This window comes from Stegodyphus dumicola, chromosome 9, assembly GCF_044657685.1.
Source record: "Stegodyphus dumicola isolate Sdum_Otavi_A_Nest chromosome 9, ASM4465768v1".
Classification (NCBI taxonomy): Eukaryota; Metazoa; Arthropoda; class Arachnida; order Araneae; family Eresidae; genus Stegodyphus; species Stegodyphus dumicola.
In genome coordinates this window covers 1247808-1273103 of record NC_140776.1, presented here as the reverse complement: position 1 = coordinate 1273103, position 25296 = coordinate 1247808, and the positions used below count along the sequence as shown (strand labels likewise).

General features: G+C 34.2%; 1 protein-coding gene across 1 annotated transcript in view; it reads left to right on the top strand.

Annotated features, from left to right (window-relative positions):
• Positions 1-25296, top strand: part of LOC118193624 (uncharacterized) — a 188019-nt gene that overhangs the window by 20486 nt on the left and 142237 nt on the right. The window contains exon 3 of the mRNA XM_085823169.1: positions 20709-20903. Coding sequence (XP_085679295.1) covers positions 20709-20903 — 195 coding nt within the window. The remainder of the gene's footprint in view (positions 1-20708; positions 20904-25296) is intronic.

Below are 25296 nucleotides of genomic sequence, written 5' to 3'. Positions count from 1 at the left end.
ACTTCTTTAGAACTCAAGCTGAGCTTAATTAATTTTAGAGAAATTCCATATCTTTATCAGGAAATATAATGCTTTAAGAAAACTATAATTTTCAAACGAAATACAAGAAATTAATTAGAATATTGCCAATTTGGAAAGCTTCACAGAACAGGCAGAAACAACTTATTATTTTTTCGTAAATTAATTATCAAGATGATGCGTTAAATATGGGGATTCTTTTCTTAAAATTTTAAAAACCATTCCATTTCTTTCCCGTGATAATATGTATGTAACATTATTAATAGATGAAATGTTTATTAAATTTTAAGTTACATTCGATTGTTTGTTTTTGTAAAATATAACTAGTACGGAATTTCATTTTTTATATATGTGTTCAAATTACTGCTTCATATTCATGTAGCTAAATATAACCATTCAATAGCAGGTAGTTCGTTTCAAATCAGAGACCTACGCTAGTATGAATCATAAAACCTTATGTAAACTCACGCAGTGTGTTTACATTTCAATATACGATGCAAGATCGAAAAGATGTGTTCGATTATTTACCTGTGTAAAAAGTAAAACACATTTTCAGTTACAATGTTTCCGTTAGTGTGTTAGCAAAAAAATATTTTATAGCAAAGGAAATTAATTCAAACCTAGAAATGAACTCCGTCTCAAATAACATGCAGTTGAAATTGGCAATAATTTATTAATCACGCCTCTTGTGCTTATGATTTTAGCCACACGAGGCTCTTGAGGCTCGTTTCGGCTCGTCATGTGTTTAAAGTACTCCCATGCCGCAAAGAAACTATACCTTTGGAAACATCCATGCCTTCTCCGGGTTACAGCCGAAAACATCGCGGCAAAAACATCGCAGACGAAAATGTCGCGGAGAAAACAACGCAAGGCGAAAACGTCGTGCTACAAAACATCGTGGGAGAAAACATCGCAAAGAGAAAACATCGCAGTTCTAAAACATCGTGGTACAAAACATCGTCGTCGAAAATAAAGCGGTTCAAAAACATAGCAGTTTAAAAACATCGTCGTCGAAAATATCGTGGTAAAAAATAAAGTATCTGTCATGTATCTGGCAGCGGTGAGCCAGCCAATCAGCTGCCTGGCAGAGCCCAGCAAGTGAGAGAGAAGACAGTTGCATGTTAGCCTCAGAGGAGGCAGGTTATAGGTTAATTATGTTGTAGGAGCGAGGTAGTGCTCCGAGTTTGCCTTTATTCTTTAAATGTTTATTTTTTTTTCATTATTCTTTGAAAGTTAACTTTTAATAAATGTTGGTGTCGTTTTCCTTATGGTGCCTTATCAATCCGTAAGGTCATTACAGCACGCTCTCTTTCGAGAACCAGAGCTAACGAAGCCGACTGGATTTTGGAGAAAAGGTGAGAAATTTTTGTTGTAACTTTAAGGAAAATTTCTTCTAAATATGTTTAAAGGAGTAGTTAAAAGTGATTTGATTTCAGTGTTGAAGGAACTAGGTGAAGAAGCCGATTCTAGTTTAAAAGTTGTAGAATTAAAAGATAAGCTTTTAAGTTCCAAAGAATATTTGAAAGATAAAGATTTTGTTATTGAATTTCTTAATACTACGGTTGAAGAAAGGAAAAAGTCAGAAGAAATTGTGAAATTGCGTTTAATGCAAATCGAAAGTAGCAACGAATCTAGTAATAACGTAGAAAATACACTTTCATTAGATAAGCTTTTGAAAGCTGTACAGGCATTGTCGATTTCTGTACCTAAAAAGGGTGAAGCATGGAACTTATTTTTTGATTCCATAGAAAGGGCTTTTAAGCATAAGAACGTACCAAATGAGTTTAAGTCTGAAATTTTACTTAAACTGATAGGTGATAAATCTTCTAATATTCTAGTATATATTAAAGATGATGATTTGAAAGATTATGAAAAAATTAAATCTTTAATTCTTAAGGAATATGAACCATCGCCAATTATATGTTTCGAAAATTTTCGCCAAGCTCAAAGGTTGACGGGGGAAACTCATTTGCAGTTCGCCTCTCGTTTAAGATCATGTTGGATCCATTATTGTAAAAGTAGAAACGTCAATGATTTTGAGTCTTTAATTAACTTAATAATTTCTGACAAACTTTTTCAAACATTGGATAGTGATTTAGCGTGCCATGTTGCAGTTCGACAAGGTGAAAGTTGGCTACGTCCAGAAGAACTAGCGAAGGAATGCGACACTTATTTCATCGCAAAAGGTAAATCTTTTGATGACATAAGAGGTGAAAAACGCGCTAATTTTCGTGATTCATACAACAAAAACTCTAAATATATTCCACCAGCGCTAAGAAAAGATTTAGTGGTAAATGAACAGAAACATTCGTTTAAACCGCGAGAATGTTACGTGTGTAGTAGCAGTTTACATTTGGCTAAGGATTGCCCGAACAGGCGAAATAAATTTGAGAGGTCCAATAAACAGAACGATAATTTCCCGGTCAAACCGAAAGTTAACACTTCAAGTAAGTCGAAGGACAATGCGGTTGTTACAAATGTAAATTCTAAACATTTACAAAAACGCGAGTGTTCCGACGGAAAACTTAATTTTTATTCCTTGGAAAAGATTACTATTTACATTGCAGGGAAGCAAGTAGAAGCTATAAAAGATTCAGGTACGGAAATACCAATTTTGAACACTACATTAATTCCTGATTTAAAAATAGAAAGTAAGGGTAAAATCATTTTAAGTTCCGCATTTGGCGACGTCATAGAGGCAACGTTAGCAACTATTCCCATTTATTACAAAAAACCAAACAGTTGTCTATATTCGCGCGTAGAAGCTCTTTTCGCGTTGACAGATAAGCTAAATGTCCAATGTTTAATTACACCAGATGTATGGGATCGCATATTTGAAGACGAGAATGAATCAACAGTCTTCCCCGAGACGAAACCGGAAACTCATAAACAAAAACAACTTGAGGTTGGTGCCGTTGAACTGTCAAATGTAAATCTTTTTTATAGCTCAGTTGCGAATCAGAATGACGAAAGACTAAACAGTTATTCGGAATCGAATAAATTTAAGGTCGATCAGAGAAACTGCCAAACGTTAATAAATTCTTTTAAGGACGCAGAAGTAGGAAAGAATAATTTCTTTTTACAGGACGAATTATTATTTCATAAAGAAAAAATTTGTGGGGAAAACATACAACAGTTAGTTTTGCCCGAGAATTATCGAAATAAAGTCCTTCAATTAGCTCATGATTCCATATTCGGAAATCATTTAGGTATGAGGAAAACTAAAGAAAGAATTAAGCTTTCGTTTTATTGGCCGAACATATCCAAAGATGTAGAAAATTATTGTAGAACATGCGAAATATGTCAATTAAAAAGTCCGGAAAGACAATCGGATAAAATTCCGATTACTCCTATTGTTCGCGCGCCATATCCCTTTCATACGGTAAATATAGATATTATTGGTGAAATTTCACCTCCTTCAGGAAGGAAACATAAATATTGTTTGTGTTTGATAGATAATCATTCAAAATGGCCAGAAGTCATACCTTTAAAAAGTCTTTCTGCTAAAGCTACTTGTGAGGCTCTTTTAGATATTTTTATGAGAACCGGTATTCCAGAAATAATTTGTAGCAATCAAGGCACTAATTTTACCTCACAATTAACTCAAGAATTCGAAAAAAGGTTAGGAACTCATCCTCGTTTTTCGACACCTGGTTACCCAGCATCAAACGGCTCAGTGGAAAAATGGAATCGGGTATTTAAACAAATGTTACATCATGTAATTCGCACAGATCCTGTTAATTGGGACAAGCACATACCTTATTTACTTTTTGCGTATCGTGAAGTTCCAAATTGCACTACCGGTGTTTCTCCATTTATGCTTATGTACGGTCGTGAAGCTAGAGGTCCCTTAGCTGTGTTAAAATCATCATGGTCCGGTGAAATACCATTACCTCTTAATCTGAGTAATTCAGCAGTTGATTATCTACAAGAATTAAAGATAAATTTAGAGAAAGCATCTGAGCTCGCTTCTTTATCTGCCGCGGAAAAACAAGAAGCTTATGCATATTATTTTAACCGTCGCAAAAGTTTGAAAGAATTTAAAAATGGTGATCTAGTATATTTACTTATACCAGACTCTAGCAACAAGCTATATGCTAGGTGGACAGGTCCAGGTGAAATTGTTGAAAGAGTAAATCCTCATTCTTACAAAGTTAAATTACCCGATGGGAGTGTGAGGCATGTTCATGTGAACAAAATAAGAAAATTTTATGTTCGAGCACAAACTGTGGGAGTGATATTTGAAGATGATTCTGAGTTTGGGGAAATTCATACCACTCCAAATAAAGGAGATTGCGCAGTAACTAGAAGGAACATCGAGGTGGATATTAGTCATTTAGAGGATAGCAAACAAAAGGAATTACACGAGCTCTTACTCAAGCACATCGCGTTATTTTCTGGGGAGATCCAAATAGCCAGAGTTGGTGAACATAGAATTCGGTTGTTACCTGGAGCTGAAAGAAAAAAGCCATACATCTATAAGATCCCAGAATCTTTGAAACCTGAAGTAGATAAACAGATCGAGGAATTGGAGAGCTTGGGTCTTATTGAGCCAAGTGAAGCTGAAATAGCATACCCAGTCGTATGTGTTGCCAAGAAAGACGGAAGTATGCGTTTATGTATTGATTTCAGGTTGTTGAATCAAGTAACCAAACCTGTTGATTTTCCAATAGAGAATGTGACTGATCTAATCAATAAAATTGGACACGCGAATGTTATCACCTGTTTAGATCTCTTGAAAGGTTGAAGAAGAAAGTCGTGATTTAACATCATTCAAGACACATCGTTCCCAATATCGTTGGAAAGTGATGCCTTTTGGATTAAAAAATGCAGCTTCTACTTTTCAGCGAGTGATGAATGATGTCTTAAGAAAACATAGTGATTTTTGCAAAGCATATATTGATGATATTGCTATCTTTTCACCAGATTGGAATTCGCATCTCAAACATTTAGATGCTGTGCTAACTACATTAAGTGATCTCAGGTTTACGGTGAACGTGAAGAAATGTGTTTTTGCACGTTCGGAGATAAAGTATTTAGGACATATAATAGGAGCTGGAAGACATCAACCTGATCCTGAAAAATTACAAGCCATTGAAATTATAAAAAGTCCTAAAACAAAGACTGCTCTAAAGAGTGCATTAGGCTTATTCAACTATTATCGTGATTACATAAAGAATTATGCAGAAATAGCTCGCCCATTGATGGAGCTTACGAAAAAGAAAATTCCTGAGATAATTCCATGGACTGATGTTGAGGAATCAGCATTTAAAGAACTGAAACGTCGACTGTGTGAAGCACCAAAACTGTACACTCCAGAACCAGAAAAACCTTACACCATACAGTGTGATGCTAGTTCATATGGTGTTGGTGCTTGCTTGTCACAACGAGACAGGAAAGGCAGTTTGCATCCTATCAGCTTTGCCAGTCAAAAACTTTCGAAAACTCAGCAGAACTGGTCAACTATTGAACGCGAGGCTTATGCCGTTGTGTGGTCATTAAAAAAGTTCGAGTGTTGGGTGTTTGGATCGAATATCGAGCTGATCACAGACCATAATCCATTATTATACAAGTCGGCACCGCATTCAGCCAAATTACAGAGGTGGGCAATGGCACTTCAGCGCTATAATATTCATATTTCTCATTGCCCTGGTGCACAATTAAAAAATGCAGATGGTCTTTCCAGACTAGTGGGTGAATGAAATAGGTGTGAACTAAGTATGAACTAATATGTTTTAAAACTTTGCATTAGTTACTTTCTTTTGTTCCGGAATTGTACGAGAGCTACTTTCCATCTGTTTTGAAAATCAAATTAATGGTTTCCATTTAATATTGCATTATAATAGTGTGTTTTGAAATAGTATTGCATATATGTTTTATTACAGAACTCCGGTATTGTATCAAGCCATCTGTTCATCTGTTGTGAGATGAATGTTTATTGCATTTATTTCAAAGTATGTTATTATGTCATGTATACATGTTCCTATATTTTGAATTAATTTGATATGCGGAGTATACAATTTAAGTTTGTATTTGCTGGTTCAGTTTTCAGATTCTGCTTCGCTTTGGCGTAGCACAATCTTACCGGGGGGGTGTCATGTATTTGGCAGCGGTGAGCCAGCCAATCAGCTGCCTGGCAGAGCCCAGCAAGTGAGAGAGAAGACAGTTGCATGTTAGCCTCAGAGGAGGCAGGTTGTAGGTTAATTATGTTGTAGGAGCGAGGTAGTGCTCCGAGTTTGCCTTTATTCTTTAAATGTTTATTTTTTTTTCATTATTCTTTGAAAGTTAATTTTTAATAAATGTTGGTGTCGTTTTCCTTATGGTGCCTTATCAATCCGTAAGGTCATTACAGTATCTACAAATCACCGCATGACGATAACATCGCAGACATGCTTTTTTCAGGCATGCTTTAATAAATGGATATTCCCATAATGATTTGTGAGCGCAAGATGGAAAGAAGGATAATTTTTACTTTCATATTTTTTATTAATTAATAAATTTTTGCTGAGAAAATAAAAAGGAAACTTAAGCGTAAAAAATTAATGCAACTTATAGCACTTAATAGAATTTTAAACCGACATAGTTAACGAACAAATGCCATTAATAAATCATTTTTATAAAGATTTTACTGGTAATATTTCATGAAAAGTATAATCTATAAGTTAATTTTAATTTTCTATGCTTAAGTTTCCTTCTTACGTTTTCAGCAAAAATTTATTAGTTAATAAAATATGTGAAAGTAAAATTTATCCTTCTTTACACCTTGCGCTCACAAATCATTATGGGAATATCCATTTACAATTATTAAAACCTGAAAAAAGCATGTCTGAGATGTTATCGTCATGCGATGATTTGTAGATGCTTTATTTTTTACCACGATATTTTCGACGACGATGTTTTTAAACTGCGATGTTTTTGAACCGCTTTATTTTCTACGACGATGTTTTGTACCACGATGTTTTAGAACTGCGATGTTTTCTCCCACGATGTTTTGTAGCACGACGTTTTCACCTTGCGTTGTTTTCTCCGCGACGTTTTCGTCCACGATGTTTTTGCCGCGATGTTATCGGCGGACACCCTTCTCCGAGATTCGAACTTGACCCTTCGGTTTGACAGTCAGTGTCACTATCCCATGTGGGCACAGTTGTTTCTAAACATGTTCCAATAAGTAACAGTTAAATTCTGTTGCTATCAGTATACATTACTTTTGAAAAGTAGCGTGCATTGAAAACGACATTTTGAGCTTCGAATTTCATCTGACTTTCAGTTATAAATGAAAAATAACCGCTTTTATTTTCCCTTGTTGTTCATCGACATTCCGTTTTGATTAGTTTCCTCAAGCCCAGCTTACCGTTCTCAACTTGTGACAGAAATTTACTTTCTGATGAAGAGTAATTGGTTTCAAAAACCTATTTGTTTTTCTAAAGTTCTAAGGTTAAAAGAATATGGCCCCTCTGCTAATTTTTCATTTTACGTAGTGCCCTTTCATTTAACCTTTTAAATAAGATAATCAACCTCTAAACGCGAATCTAAATCTAAAGAAAGTTACGAAGTGAAATATAACTGATGAGAAATAGAATAAAATGTGAAAGGAATATAAAATATTGTTGCAACCTTTAAACTTTTTTCTCTTTTTTTATGTTAAGCATTCTCTAAATTTCACACTAATCAAATGAAAATGTAATTGCTTTTACAGTTTAATTAAATAAGTTAAGTTATTTTCATTTATAAATATAATTAGTTTACAAATATATATATGATAAATTAATACCAGAAAAATCAATAAACCATGCACATTTTTTATATTGTAAATTATAAAAAAATGAGCCCTACTTTCATAACATCATGGGATCTTAAATTTTGAAAACTGACATCTATCCCTTTTATTCATAAAGTTATAAATTTATGTACAATCAAGAAATAAATTGAATTTATTATGATTAATATTATATGAATATGAATTTATAATACTATATGAATGTAAATGTATAATAGGAATTTATTATTTGTAACTAAATTAAATATCATCAAGAATAACAGTAAGTCAGTGGCTTAAAATAAGGCTAGAAGGACGTGGAAACAGTGGATTGCTGTTTAAGGCGCAACTACATAGTTTATAATTGTAATCGATTCTCACAGTTACAAGTCCACATTTAATTTATGAGCAAAATGCACTCTAGTTATATATTTTGAAAAATGATTTCCAGAAAATATATTAAATACTTTAGTATAATTATACAGCCTGCCAAAGATAGCAAATACCCTACTAGAATGCGATCGAAACATGTAACTTGCTTATGAGATGAAAGTGATATGTAATTCGAGTCTCAAGCAAATGAATGCGCTTTTTCCAGGAAGTGATTGCCCAATAAAATCTAATTAATACGCATAGATTAATTAGATTATATTATTAAGCATTGTAGGATTATTATTATTATTTTATCTAACCAGTTATTTATAATTTCTGCCTGTACTGTCTTTTGTCTTTTCCGTTTCCCTAACAGAATGCGAACTAGGTTAATAAGAGTATTTAAGCTAAGGTTTTTCGGATTGTAAGTCAGAGCGCGTTTCTGCCTCTTAAGGCCACGTTCTTGTGCCTACTAACTCAGATCAGATTGTGTTTTTCGGCTTCTGCCGATATTTAAATTTTTACGCTGTTGGGAAGTTTAAGCCAGCTTCCATTTAAATCAATCGTGCAGCCCTGGGCTACTAGACTCAGTTTTAAATGTTGAAACTGACTGTTACTTTAAGTTACATCGCTACAATGATTGGCTGATTTTATCAAGCATGAGACGTACACTTATGTTGCAGTTCTGATTTAATAAAAAGGTTTGTTAAACATTCTTAAGATTTCGTAGTTCTTTTCAGATACAGCGATAATTCGCTGTACGTCTGCACGGAATTAGAACTTAGAGTATGCCACTAACGAAAACCAAATTCTAAAGCATAATCGTTTTATGGTTTTCAGTTTTATCTTACATAATTAATGACAATTATTTTCCTTAAAAGCATAACTGAATTTAAAAGCATACATATAATTATGTTTGAAAGTTTATGCAACCAAAATGTATTACACTGAATAAAAATTATGTAAAGTTTAAAAAATTGAAATGATTTATATAAAAACAATTCATCATTTCTACTCGTCTGAAACCGTCCTCCCTCCACCATTTTATTTCATATGGCTGTTTCGGAAAACTATCTACCGTGTAAGAAAAAAGTGAAAGTATCTACAGGGTGTTTCATAGATCATGGGACAAGCTTGGAATACTTGTATCTGTAACTTTGGAGGAGTGGTGGAGCGTACTAAAACATGCATTTTTTTATAGGAATGTAAGGTCTAAAGTGACGGGTTAAGGTAGGAACGCAAAGAAACGACACGAGAGGAAAATACGTTTATGTACAAAATCAACGCAAAGTGCTTCTTTGTAGCAATACAGTATTCACAATAAATGTTCAAAATTGCGACCATCAGCAGTAATACATGCTTGGTAACATCGCAGAAGGGATTGACGAACATTTTGAAAAAAGACAGGCATTTCGCGCACGCTTGCAGCCCCAATGGATAGTCGTGCAACGAGGTCCTTCAATCAGTCAACGAGAGTCTCGTAAATGATTCTCTTCAGATGGCCCCATAAAAAAAATCCAAGCTGGATAAATCTGGCAAATGGGATGGCCATCGAACGGGTCCACCACGGCCAAATCATCGGCCCGGAAATGTCCCATCCAAGTAATTGCGGACCCGCACGTGATTATGAGCTGGTGCACCATTATGCTGGAACCACATGCGATCACGAACGACAGCCGGAACATCCTACAGCAATTCCGGTAGCACCTCTTCCAGAAAAATATGATAACATAAGCCATTTGTACGTGCAGGTAAGAGGTATGGGCCTATGAGGTAGTCGTTAACAATACCTGTCCACACATGCACGGAGAAGCGTGTTTGGAGAAGCAGGACGTGTGCCGTGTTGATTTTGAGTTGCCCACACGTGCATGTTGTGGCTATTGAAGATGCCGTTCTGTGAGAAAGTTCCCTCGTCCGTAAATAGCATATCCGATGGGAAATCCGCCTGCGCCGCACACTGCTGCAAGAAACAATGACATAAATGAACTCGAAGAGGGTAATCTGTCTCTTGTAAGGCTTGGACTCTCTGCAAATGGTTTGGGCACAAAGCATTTTCATGCAATTTTCTCCAAACGGGGAATGACACCTGCAGCCACGTGCAATAGCTCTTGTACTTGTCTGAGGTGGTTCATGCACAATGTTCAAGACGGATTCTTCAATGTCAGGTTGTCGTGCACTTCTTCTTCCGCTCCTAGTGTCAGAGGTGGCTTCAAATGACCGTTTTCACACAGAGACCGATGCAACCTCTCGAACATTGTGTGCTTCAGAATATGCCCGTTCGGAAACCGTTCCTGGTACAACCGTAGCGCTGCTCTGCCGTTCCCATTACCCGCACCATACATGAGATGCATGTCAACTTTTTCCCTGTGCGTAAACTCACCCATCACCCTCGACATCAAAGTTGCGAATGATCTTCTGATGCATCGGATCGTGGTTTGTCCGGCTCACTACCGTCCTCTACCGCTGCATTGCGAGCCAATCACAGCTGTAGTTCCTATTACTGTTAGTGTTCCCTTTTTTGAACATTTATCGTAAATACTGTATTGCTGCAAAGAAGCACTTTGCGTTGATTTAGTACATAAACACATTTTCCTCTCGTGTCAATTTTTTTTTTCGTTCCACCCTTAACTTGTCACTTTAGACCCTACATTCCTATACAAAAAATGCATGTTTTAGTGCGCTCCAACCCACCTCCAAGTTTGTCCCATGATCTATGAAACACCCTGTATAGCATAAAAATTCTTAAAGTTAAATACATGTGGTGAAAATTTATGTTTAGCAAGACAAGGCATACAAGTATTCTCGAACTTTTTCTGGTATATAAATTTAATTCTTTTCTAGTTTTGCAAAACCTTCGTATAAATTATGGGTTACCAATTTTGCGCATTCTTCTGTAAAAGCACAAATTTTATAGCATACTTACTTTATAAATTCATTACAATAAACTCAACATATACGCTACACAAAATAGTCGAATTTTTCCCTTTGTTTTCATATTTACTCTCAATGTTTACATGATTTATAGCTCTGAAATTGACAAAACAGTTATAATCGAACTTCATTATGTTTTAGAAATGCTGTTTAAAAGTTAAGGGAACTGTACAAAAATCTGCATATGAATCAGGGATTTTTTTTTTTTTTTTTTTTTATTTATTTTTACTTATTATAAAGGTACGTATTTTACAGCACACAGGACAATAGAAAAGTAATTTTCTGAGCAAGGCTCAATTGTAATGCTCAACAGATATGTCGCTAGTATACACAATAAGAAGTAGCAGTGCATATCTATTGCTTTAAAGATAGTAATTTTGATTCTCATAAAGGTGCTATTATTATTATAAGCACAGTAATCATTAGAAAGAACTCCTCTATGAATCTTCTTCTCCTCCTCTTGTTGGCAGTTCAGTATGCAGATTGCTGCACAAATTTGTGTGTAGAAAACTCCATTTCAATTTTTTTATTCGCTTTTAATTTTCTTTATCATGTTCAATAGTTAATAGAATCACATCACAGGAAAACATCAAGCGGATCATCATTCGGATTTTAAGCAAGTGGCTTAAGTTTTTCCAAATTTATTCCACTGGAACTGGTGTCATTATATTCCCCTTTACGTAATCCTTCTTCATTGTAGACATTTAACATCATGTTTAAAAATGATTCTTATTCCGAATCTCTCAATTCGTACTGGTACAGCTTAGGATAGTTAGTTCCAGCATTTGAGTTTTTTATCACTGATACCATTATCATCAAAATCTGGTACTACTTTCGAAATTTCATGACTGATGCTTTCTTTGATTTTTACTATAAACTGTGTTCGAAACATGGGCTATTTATAATCTTTGGAGCCATTCAGACACTTAAAGATGATTCCATTTCAACGCATTCATGTCGACAGGTCATGATTATGATAATTTTAACTGAAATGTGTAACGTGAAGAACAAATTTTGTATTTGTTAAAGATTATAATTAAAGGTGTATTCTAATTAAAGGTTTACAATTTTATTTTTGATAATTATATTTTCATATGAAAATAGATATTGTCGACAAATAGCTGCAAAATAAAAATATAAATATTAATTTTGTTCGATAAATCATTCGAAGTGTAAGAACGTTTTATTGGAATAAAAATTCAAACTTCGAGGAAATGCCCGAAAATGAGGTTAAAAAATAATCATATTGAAGAATCAGAATTTTATTCCGGGGTTGAAATTCGACGAAAAATAAAACATAACAGTTTCAACACAAACATATTTTTGTTGTGCCAACTGACCGAAACCTTGCACATTAACTAATACAAACATAATGAACAATTATCATAAACATTTTAGATAATCTTATACAGGGTTAAGGCTTTTTATATGCTTTTGGATACTGCGTGCACTCTTTTAACTGTCAGTTTTGATGAACTAAAAATATTGTTAATTATTTTCTTCGAAATTACTAATGAAGATTCGTGAAAAAAATTGTTACGTTTTAAAAGGTTAAAAGATTATAACAAAAGACGCACATGGAGTTGAAATCTACGGCGAGGTGTGTGGCTATAAATAGGCCCCCTACAATCAAGGATAAATTAAGAACTAAAATCTCATATGACATTCTTAAACTGTGTCTGTTAATTTAACACGTTTAACTTATCGATCCCGTTTAAAATATTTTTTATTCTACCTGTTGGCAGTGAAAGTGGTGAATTTTCATTTTCGAAATCAAACTTAGTAATCACAGATTTACTCATATGCACATGATTCATGTTCCATACACGGAAACACGAATTAAGTCCTGTAAATTTTGAACAACAGACAGATTAAAATTATACATGCATAAAATTAATTCTTAACAGATTCATTGCTTGATTCCCCCCGTCTTAAATATCTCATAATAAGAAAAGCATGGTAAATATAAAATCACTGAAAGGCGCCTTTTTTTAAAATTCTCAAACAGGTGTCGAAAACCTTACCGGAGCCCACCAGCTGCCGAGCGGTAACGTCGCTGAACACTGGTAGTTCTTTCCGAGGTTCGAATCCCGCGAACGGTCTTGCTGTATGGGTGTTTTCGTGGTTTTCCCCATGTGGTAACGTATATACGAGCCAGTTTCCCTTAAAATGTCCTCCACGAAGGCATCCCTCCCTTAAGGCAGATAGCCCTCGAGTGCTTTTCCGTAATCTAATAAACCAAACCGTAAACCTTACCGCTAGTCAAGAATATGTAAGCCAAATTTCTAATGGAAAGAAAAGGAAATGCAAGTAATTAACAATAACTTCGTTTCATACACTTTTTCTTTTCTCTTTCCTTTCTTTTTATTTCAAAAAGTGCTACTAGTCGCGAAATGGGATTTTGCATCAAATACAATAAAAGCGTCGTTTTACTTTTCTTCCGAATCTGCTGCCTTTCGGCAAAAGTAAGATATTTATCTTTCAAATTGAATCTGTCTGTTTTGAATTATACAGTTAAACTATCTGAACGCAATAGATGCAATTCTTAAGAACATTCGTTTCTTGTTTTTTTTAATCAGACTGATTTCATGATCTGTCTAATTAAAAATATCCAATATTTTCATAAAATGGCAGCCCAAAAGGGACGTTAGTCCCTGAATGGAATCCCTGAATGGAATATTAGTCTCGAAACGCTTTTTGCGTTGAATCACTACAAACGGAGTATCACTTTTCAAATTGTTGTTATTAGATATTATCCCCCTGTATTATATTCAAAGAAATTAAATAATGAAGAATCTGCATGAATGTATGCATGTTTGTAGGACTGTGAGAAAACAACGGTACCTAGAGTCATCAAATTTTTAATAATGTAGTCCTCCACACGAACATGGCACCTAGAAGCTAGAATTTTTAATTTTTAATTTGCTTTATTATCTATTTCATGTTTCGTGGAATTTAACGAATTTTTGATTAACGAACTCGACGATTTCAAAGCGAGCACTGGCAACACTTTACGAGGAAAAATATTTTTTTATGTCCAGTTTGCAGAACTATCTGTGGGAAATTCTAAAGATATGCTGTTTTTAAATATTTCATGATTTTGCTATTGAATCGAACTTTATGTGGCGTAAGCGTCAAGAACATGATATTTAATAAATAAGGTAAACACGCAAACCTTTAATAATAAAAAGACAAAAAAAAAATGTTTTGTGAAGCCATCTTAGTAGGAAAACTGAACACTGATATGATGAACTGAGAAAAAATTAAAAAAAAAAAAAAAAAAAAAAAAAAAAGAAAGAAAGAAAGAAAAAGAAAATATGCCAACGATTAAAGCTGCATCGAGAATTCTAAACATATGCCTATGCTCCTTTTGATTTTTTATAATTTGGGCTGTCGAACGGTATATGGCATAAGTGCAAAGAAAATGATGTTTAATAATAAAGTTAAAAAGATTAAAAAAAAAAAATGTTTTAGGAGGGATGAGTGTAATAGCAGACTCGCAGACTGCGGCTCAACCAAAGCGTAAAAATTTTTAACAAGCTATTTTGGGCGACTGTTAAAATCTGAAACCTTTTTTTTTTTATTCTTATTTTTCCTTAATTTTTATTATTATTGACTTCATATTTTGTAAAACTTTATTGAATTTTTAATTAAAAACTTAACGATTTGAAATCGAGCAGGAACAACACTATGCGGAATAAAACATTTTTTCTCCAGCGCGCAAGAGTATATGTCGGAAATTCTTTTTTTAATAATATGCTATTTTTAAATATTTTTGCAATTTTGCTGTTGAATTAAATTTTGTGTAAGTTCGAAGAACGGGTTATTTAACAAATAAAGTTAGCACACAAAATGTTATAATAAAAAAGACAAAAAAAAGTTTTTTAAGCCATCTTACTGAGAAATCTGAACATTTATATGATGAAAAGTCTAAAAAAATTAAGAAAATGTTATGCCAACACTTAACACCGCATAGTCAATTATAAACGTATGCTGCTATGCTGCTTTTAAAGTTTTTGTAATTTTACTGTTGAATTGCATATGGCGTATGTGCAACGATGCTTAATTACAAAACTAAGAAGGCAAAAATAATGATTTAGCAGAAGTGAGTGTAACAGCAGACTGGTAGACTGCGAGTTCCACGAGAGCGCAAAAACCCTTAACAAAACCTTTTGGGCGAGCGTTAAAATCTGAAACCTTTTAGATTTTTTTTTTCCCATTTTTTTAACCAAAAAGGATAAAAGCTGTAGAACTAGAAGTATTCACTAAATGCATGTGTATCGGATTTTGAGAGACTCTCAACACTCGCAAATTCGAAAGAGTTGGATATAGCGCACGGAAGCTCTTTTGCGCCAGTGGTAGAGAATTTGATTCACTTTAAACAGACCCAGGATCGAATCCCAAGGTCATAACCCTCTTCAAGAGCATGCGAAACTCGTGCACTTTTCCTTGGTGCTAATGGATGGCGACACGAGCAAGCAAGTACAAACCCGAGGCCTCTTGCTTGTCGCTACATTGGTGACACGGAGAGCTACAAACACATACCCCCCCCCCACTGAGGGCAAATGAAGAACTACGTCACACACGCTCAACCTCATCCTAACGGCGAAACACATGTCAACAAACTGGGTTTCTCAACCATTGTCCACCAGTTATCAACGGATCTAACTGCGCACGTCCACACACCGTAGTCCCGCCCATCAAACGAAACTATCAATGCATTGGGCTCGCAATCACTCCCACAAACCGAACGTCTTCATATATGGCATCAGTAATGCTTGCCTCTCAAATGTACCCTCACATAAATAAGTATAACCCTAACCCTCACTTTGCTGCTGAAACTGCAGGATACTGCGATCCTCACACGAAATGCATCTTCGGGGTCTGTTACACATGCATTACAAAATCTCATAAACGCGCTGGATTCCTGATTTTAGAGCTGGAAAATCCGGATCAACGGGGAAAAGACTGTGGCTGTCATATTCACGCATCGACGAGTTATTATAACCAATATCAGTATGTACAATACTGTTATACCATGGTCCAAGCAAGTAACCTATCTTGGCATTATTCTAGACCAAATACTAACATGGAAGCCCTATATTACACACATAATTTCTAAGTTCGGGAAATTTAAAACTGCTGTTCACTTCTTACTTCGCCGGAACTCGCTTCTATCATTAGACAACAAGCTACACATCTATCAGACCTTGTTGCGTGCTGTTATTACTTATGCCTGTTTTTTTAGGGTTTCGTATGTCAAGCCACGTTTAACAGACTGAAAGTCAGTCAAAATGTTACTCTCCGACCAATTGCAAGATGCAGTCCTGGACGGAACCAACATCCTCCCGTTCCAGATTACAGAACATTCATGTCACGATGCGAGAACACACCGAATGGCATATTCTAATAGTCGAGTGGCATGGTCTAAGGAGTTACCAGATGGAACTGACCTAGAAATCTTCACAGACATGTTTAGAATAAATAACCAAGTCGGAGCAGCTTTTGTAGTCTACTCCAATAACGAAGAAATACATAAAGAAAAGTTCTGCCTCTCAGGCGAAGCAACAGTTTTCCAAGCCGAGTCTTTCGCATTAAAAAAGGCAGCCCTTTGGGCAGGAGATTCAAATTGTCAGTTCAAGTTCTTTACAGAAAGTATGAACGTCCTGCAAGCAATGAGCAAGAGAGGACAAGTGGCAGAGCATGTTACCACCCTAAAAGAAATCCTATGCACATTGAAGTCAGTCAAAGTTTCCGTCTTAACTGGGTCCGATGCCACTCTGGACTCAAAGGTAATGAAGAAGCAGACGCGCAAGCGAAAGAAGCCGCCAACAGTCCAGACGTTAAACATCAGCATCCCGACTGCAGACAAGCCGCTAAGAGGATCATCACTAACTATCTGATGCACACCTGGCATGATCGCTGGACATCCGAAGAGAAAGGAAGGCACACGTTCCAGATTTTTCCAAAGGTTAGCATGAGAAGACTCCACTCGAATCACTTCCTGGTTCAGGCTATCACTAACCATGGCAAATTTCCGGCCTACTACCAAAGATTCTTGAATCGCGACGTCAAATGAGCCTGTGGCATCCCAGGACATCTAGCCGACGCGTTTCATTATATTATGGACTGCCGGTTAATGTAATACCACCGATCAAGACATTTTCCGGACAACTTCAGGGACCCCTCTTTAGTCACCCTCTACTCGGAGTTCTACTTAGCTAAAGGAATCTCTACATATAATAAAATAAAGAGTTTGTGTGTGTGTGTGTGTGTGTGTCTTTCGTTCGCGCTGTGCGTAAGCTAATAGACCCACGGATTCGAAATTTGGTACATAGGTGAATCTAGACGAGAGCCAGTGCACCTCGAAGCGATTTTTTCGAAATTCGAATCAGAATTTTTTTTATTTTATGTTTTGTGACGAAATCGCGTCATTTTGAGACATAATGGGCTATAGGCAAGCGAGATTTTACTCTACGCACTCCATTTTCACATCGTCATGAAATGTAGGCACTTAGCTATTTTACGAACTTAAAATAAATTTCGTGTTTCAATAAATCGATTAAATACGAATTTATTTAACGAAGTGAGCTTAACACCTTTTCAACGGGATTTTTTTAAAAAAAGTTTATGTTTAAAAATGTACAGTTTATTTTTCTTTGATTTTTGGACACGTTAAACTTTCATCCTTGCGACTGCTTATACAAAAAGAATTTTGGAAAAATGATAATATTTTGTATTTTTTTAAAAAAAATTTAAATGAAGCTTCCGATTACTCTTCTCACATCTCACATCTTTACAAATGTGATTTTAGCAACAATTTTCCTTTCTTATTGTTGTTGATAGATTTTTGATGAAATCGCATCATTTTGAATAGTTTCATTCTTTTAGAAATATGTGTTTGGCAACAATTTTTCATTGTATTTCTTATGTCACTGTTTTTAAGAGATTGGCCTATTCCATTGCCATTTTTTTATATATATCTAATACATTTTTATTGATGTTTTTTATAAAGTTGTTCTACAGAGTAAAATCCTGCGCGAAATTTTTTGTTTTTGAGTTTCATTCATGTTATTTTTTGCTTATTTCACTGTTTGTAAGGTATTGCAAAGTTTTGCATGATTTTTTTTTTCTTCAACGGAAAGTTGGTTAATTATTTATTAGGATAATTAATATTTGTATTAAGGGATATAGCTTATTTCATTGTAATTTTTGGTATTACTTTGGTAGACGGTTGCACGGATTTTGGCAATTTTTCTTTTGGCGAGTATTCGACTTATGGTAAACCCATTGCTGGATAAGTTATCTATGGTAACCGATACTTTGCTGTCATTTTATTTAAAAAATAATGCGTTTTATTATGGTACTTATCAATATACGACAGGTAAAATACTTTAAAAAAATGTAAGTACATAATTTTCTTTTACTTTATAATTGTATACTTCAACTTTTATTAAAAAATTAATACAATGTTTTCAAAAATTCCTGAGATATTTATTGCCACATATTTTTAATGTTAAATAATTAAATCCTATAAAACTTATTTTAAAGTATTTAAGTAATATTTTAATTCTTTTAAACGTTGGTATGATGTTTTTAATTGGATATTCAATTTAAGCAATATTTTAATCCAATTAAATGTTGGCGCAATGTTTTTATAGCGGTGGTTTTATTCTATTATATGAAAGTAATAATTTAACCTTACTTTAGTATTTTATACTCTTAGTAAATGTATTTATTTACATTTGCCAGCCATCTTAAAAAACAACCTTTTCAACAAAAAATTAATTCATTATTTTTAACGATATTTATTTTTTTAAAGTTTCTAATACTTTACTATATCCGTAAAATACGTAAAAACAGCATTTTTCAAGATGGCTGATGACTATAAAAACCGCGCCAATGTAAATCGCCAAAAATCCGTGCAACCGTCTACCAAAGTAGCACCTAATTTTTTGCTCTTGAAAATATAAGATAAAATACCATTAATTATACTTTCCTTTTCAGAATTTTTTTTTGTATTGTTTTATGTTATTTATTGTTCATTTCACTGTTTTTAAGATATTGAAAAGTTTTGAGTTATTTTTTTAGGAAACAAAGTTCTTAACCTCCTTTATACCATTTGAGTTTTTAAGATTTTGCAAAGGGAACTTGGTTAATTTATTTATTAAGATAATTAATATTTGTATTAAGGGATATTGCTTATTTCTTTGTAATTTTGTTATACGTAACAACTTTTTTTTTATGAAATTGTTCTGCAGAGTAAAATTCTATGCAGTTTTTAAATTTAACGTTTGGTGTTCCCTTCAACCATTTTTCCGGTACATTTAAAAGCCAGACGAAGGCTGGCAGCGAAGCTGCTAGTCTACAATAATATCATCTCTGACTTAAATACGAGGAAAGACATCATCACTGAAACCTGATGTAAGAGGTCTGCGAACCTGGACAAAACAAAGAGTAGGACATGACCTACGATTGTAAATATTGTAAATAGTACGTGTCCACTATAACCAAAGTTATTATTAACCTCTAAAATAACGGACACAAGTCCTCTACTAGCCATCTCGATGTATAAGTATTAGTATAGTGTAAGTGTATATTTTTAATAATAATAAAGGACAACAGTCCACAAACAGCAGTAAATGGGCAGCCTAACTGCCTAGATTACTAGCTCAACAATCAGGATGTTTTCAAGCCCGGTAGGGCCTTCTCCCTTGAATGGCGGCACCGGTTAGTGTCCCAAACACTAGTACCCATTCCTCGTGGCCTCCAGCCACCTAAGAATACATTCTTAGGAAATTCTAAATATTGGAATTCTTGAACCAAGCGCTTTTCTTTTGCGCTACTGGTAGAGAATTCGACTGGCATTAAGCAGACCCAGGATCGAATACCAAGGTCATTAATATCTTCAAGGGCATGCGAAACTCGTGCTCTGCTGCATTTCTCATTGATGTTAATGGATGGCGATACGAGTAAGCAACTACATATCCGAGGCCTCTCGCACCACGTGATCGCTACACATGAGACATCACTATTCAATCAAGATCTTGTTCTCTCGGAGAGTAGGACTTCCTTAACCTATGAGCGGTGATCCTTAATGATTTCTGAGTCCGTGCTTTCTCTTAGGATAAAAATAATAAGTACTTTTGGAAGCAATTTTGGCACAAAATAGCCTACGTTATTTCTGTTGTCTAAAGAAAAATTAAAATAAGTATATTCTTTATGTCGTAATGAAAGCTGAAAAATAGTTCGTTTCTCAAAACTTAAATTTTGCAGTTTTGAAACAGGACTTTGAGATAAATTTCAATAAAATAATTTGTTATACAAACAACTCAGAATTGACAAAAAGAATGAACTGTACTAATTAATATTTTATTTTACAACCTTAATCACATGCGAAGCAACATGCGTCATGCAAGGCTCCAAGAACATAAAACATGAAATAATTTTGAGCAAAGTTGTCCTAACGACAGAACATAACTAATAATCTTTGAAGCATACAATAATTTTATTAATAAAAAAAGTACTTTTCTTTCTCTACATAGTAAACTCTGAACTTTTTTTTACTTACAGAAATGTGATTTTATATTCCATTACTCCTTTCTTTTTAACATTTTCATTTGGGTTTCAGGTGTTCTTGCTGTAGATGATGGAGATTGCATCTACTTAAACGGGGCGGAATACTTCCATTATTCTCCTGGTGGCTATGATCCTAGAACCCAGTTGATAACCGATGTGGAATGTCGAGCAAAATGTGGAGCATTTTTCTTACCTTATTCTGGAATATTAAAACAAAGGCTGTGCTTATGCGCTAAAGACAAAAAAGGTACAAGCGCAGATTTTTAACTTTTTATTTTATCTCTGAAAACCTTAATTTATAATAATAAAAAATAAATTGGAAATTCGTTAGAATATGAAGCAATATTTTTATCTATTTAAATTAAAAAACTTTAAAACTCATATATTAAAACATGCTAAGAAAAATTCATTTTATGTAAATCTGTGATGTGCATTTTATGTTAATTAACCTTTTTTCTTGTGGTTTGATGTTTACTTTCACTTCTTCGTTTTGTTAATTCTCGCTAGAATGTAAATGAGGTCTCCACTTCCTGGAGACAATGATTTAAAAAAAGGTATTCATTCTATATAATAATAATAATAATAATATATTCTATATTATTCTAATATAGAATAATATAAGAGTTCCAAAAAATATAAAAAATATTAATCTTCTTGGAGTCAGAACGGTGTTTAACATTTCCTACGTTTCAAACTTTCACAGTATTTAATAAATAAGTACATGCAAGGCTCTTTCACTTAGAGTAATGTCAGTTTTTTATACTTTATATTATTATTACCTGATTAAATAATTGCTTATGTAGTCGCTGCTAACTTCCATTCATTTTTCTAGTTCTCACTGTTATGCTTAATTTTCCTTTCCCTTTATTTTTATCTTTCGGCTTATATCTTTTGTACTAAACTATGTATGGCCATGAAATTAATCCAACAGAATGGATATGAGCGCATGCATAATCTTTCGTTTAAAATCGTTGTCATAGTAACGTGTGTCCGGCGCTCTGCAGCGTACCACGTATAAATGAAGTTCTAATATTGGACAATTACATGGAAACAATTAAGATAACGCCTAAATGCAAAATGTATGTATGTGCCGTTTCATAAATTGGCTCTCGGGAAAGGATTTATTGCAGTTTAGCTTGATTTCAACACCTTCCTTTTCTAGCTCTGCTGATGCTTTCAACTAGCTCAGATTACCTTAGAAATTTTAAAGTGTAACACTTCTTATCAAGGGCTTTTTAACTTTGTTCCTTTGTCTAATAAGAAACACATGTTCAGGAGTGCTCAGTTATTGGAACGGAGCATCCAAATAGTGAGTTTTTTTCCTTTGCTTAAATTGGGTAGTATATTAAGTTGCCGCTCAGGAAACTTAACTGGTTACGTTACATTTTTCTTTCGCCTTTTTTGTGTTATCCAAGCCCATAATTATTTTTTTAATATAGTATAAGGCTTTATCTTTTCTTTTTTTTAATCTCTCTCTTTAATATGCCTTTTAAAAAATTTCGTATCGAATGCAATGAAATTATTTTTTCTCTCGCTAAAAATTGCCGTTTCACTTTTCTCATGCAAGTATACTCGACTTTTCGCTCAGCGAGCATAAAAACTTAGCGCTTGCAAAACAAGAAATCTGTTTACTTTGGCCGCTGTTATTTTGCCGCGTAAAAATCAAATGTTAAGCAGAAAGATGTCACTTTTTAAGCATGTGACGAATGTAAAATTTTAAAGTTCTTTTGTAAGGAACTTTATTAATTTTACGTAATAGTATGTATTTTATATTTTGGAGACTGATATTTCTAAATCCGTTATAAATTGATTAGTCCGTATCTAATAACATGCACGTTATGAATTTCATTATCAGGGAATAAATTATTGGTATAAAAACATTTTGGGCTAAAGTGCAGAATCGCCCACTTATTTCATTGGCGTTTGTTTGGCGCTTTTTACAAGAGTAAGAATTTATTACAAGATTAAGGATTTTTGTCAATTTTCTTTGAATTTTTATGTGAAAATAGGTCAATGTGTACATGGAGAAAGTGAAGGGAGTGCGCAATGCCATTTTTGTGCAATTCTGGGATTTTTTTTTAAGTGAAAATAGGTCGACGTGTACGGATACCGAGTATGTGCAATTCTTAAAAGTGCGCCAAGCAGTGGGCGATTCTACACTTTCCCCAAATTTTGAGAACAACCATTTAAAATGCTTTCTAAACTATTAAAGATACAGGTTGAGTATAGGATCCCATTAGCGCTTTTCGGCTTGGCTCACTTTTTGGAGGGTTGTTTTTCTGGTAACCCAGCAAATTGTAGAATACTCCATTTCGGAAACCTTGTCGCATTCCCGCATTTTTTAAACTGAAAGTGCCATGCCATTTTCTTCACTGGAGCAGAAGAAGTTCATTGCGTGAACTGGTTCTACTGTTTTTTTTTTTTTTTTTCTATTTCATTTTATTCCAATTTCCTTATATTTTGAGATTAAGATGTCATCTGTTTTAAGCATTGTTGAAAAGTTTGAGGAAGTATTAATGGAGAATTTAAAATTTCATTTTCAAATGGAAGGATGACCTTAGAAAAGTTTGGTGTAGCCAATAGATTGTTCGTTGTTCATTTATGTCAAAATCAGCAATTATTCTTAGACCTTTTTAAAGAAGGCATGCATGACAAAGGGGGAATTTATATGTCAGAAATGAAATTTAAGGTTAAAAAGTCAGTCAGATTGTTTTATGTGGGTGTGTAGGAAAGTTACGGCAGGGAAGGCATGTGGATCTCGGAAGTCAATTAGATATGGGTCCTTGTTTTATAACAGTAAATTGAGGATGGATGAAATAATTTTCTTAACATACGAAATGCTCAGAGGGACTAAAACTGGAGCTATTCAAGAGGAGTACTTTTTGGCTTCTAATTCATTAGCAGACTGGAGCATTTGAAAGTAAATCATAGTTTGCATATTGTTGACTCGGAAACGGGATACCATACAAACACAATAGAAAGTTCATGGAGGCATGTGAAAAGCTCCTTGCCAATACATAATCAGTATGCAAACAGATTAAAAATTTTATTTGGCTTTTTATATTTTCACTAAATCTTGCAGGTAGCAAAATATTGATATATTCAACAAATTTCTAGAAAATGTAAGGGACATAAACTGGGCAGAGTATAGGATTTCTTTGTAAATTTACCATGATTTTGTAAACTTTACTAAATTCCCAGCATTTCTTTTTTTTTTTTTTAAATTTAAACATGTATTCTGAACTCCTGTTTTCATTTTTACAACTTAAAACTTGCATTTTCAATATTACTGCTCCATGTACTTGTGTATTTTCAAACTTTTCTTTATTTTTAATTTAAACATTAAATTTTAACTGCTTTTCCATGGCTTGGCGTCATTGTTTGGTTGCCAAGCCAAAAAATCGCCAATGGGGTCCTATACTCTAGCTGTTTCCTATTAAAATTATAAAACTCTTTAATCATTTTTAAATTCCAAACTTGAAGTAGAGAAAAATATATTTTAGGGTATCCCTTGACGATATTTTGGAGCCATTCCTGTTTACGTGCAATGCCCTCCCAAGTAAAATTGCGTCCAAACATGTGCAATAAAACATAAAAAACTATAACCTCAATAAACTGTCTTTAAAATCAAGATAAAGCAAGGAAATAACATAAAAATGGAAATACATGTCATCTAATCTGAATTGGAGTAGACTTTAAGGTACCCCTTGTATTTTGGCGAAGTTGTTTCATTTATTGCCAAGTTATTGTTTCATTTATGGTAGCCTGAGTAGTTGAATGTTATGGAAACCTTATTGTGACATAATTGGGTGCTTGATTCTGGGAAATTTTGAATCGGGAGATGTTTTGTAAGTGCTTTTGTGGTGCATGTTGGTTTTATTGTTTAGACGGTCGAATGGCTGAATGTAGTAAGATTAATTTGAAGTTTTTGTACGATTTGGAACGAAAGGGGCGTTAATTGACTGGTGTGTAAATGAAGGTTTACTTAGTAGCCATTATAAGTGTTCTGTATGTAGGAAGGATATGTGTCTAGTCGAACGTAAAAACCGTTTAGATGGATTTCAATGGGTTTGTAGAAAGAAAGGTTCAGATGTGTTGATGCCGATATACGGATTGAAGTTCAGATAACTTTAGGAAGTTTTTGGATGCTGTTAAGGAATCTTGTGTGCCACAGACTAAAGACGAAGGAATTTCTAAATTGGGTAAGTGTATATTTGCTTTTTGTAGTGCTTAAATGTATAACATGGGTTAATCTTTGGATTATGGTAACTTGGTTATTTCTTGGCGAAAATTTGGCGACCAACCCTGCTACAGCAACCTACTAGTTTTTTTTTTACACCATTTTGTTTTCACGAAGTAAAGGTATTTTTTTTTTTTTTCTAACTCAACATTTTTTTTCAGCAATCTGCTAGCCGAATTACGCTTATGCTAGAACTTTTATGGAACAAAAGTGCTTAATGATGACGAAGATTAGGTGCGAAATTGGGAGAAAGTGCAGAATCACCCACTGCTTGCCGCGTTTTTAAGAACTGCACATACACGATATCATCCATGTACACGTCGACCTATTTTCACTTAAAAAAACATCCCAGAATTGCACAAAAATGACATTGCGCACACTCTTGACTTTATCCATGTAC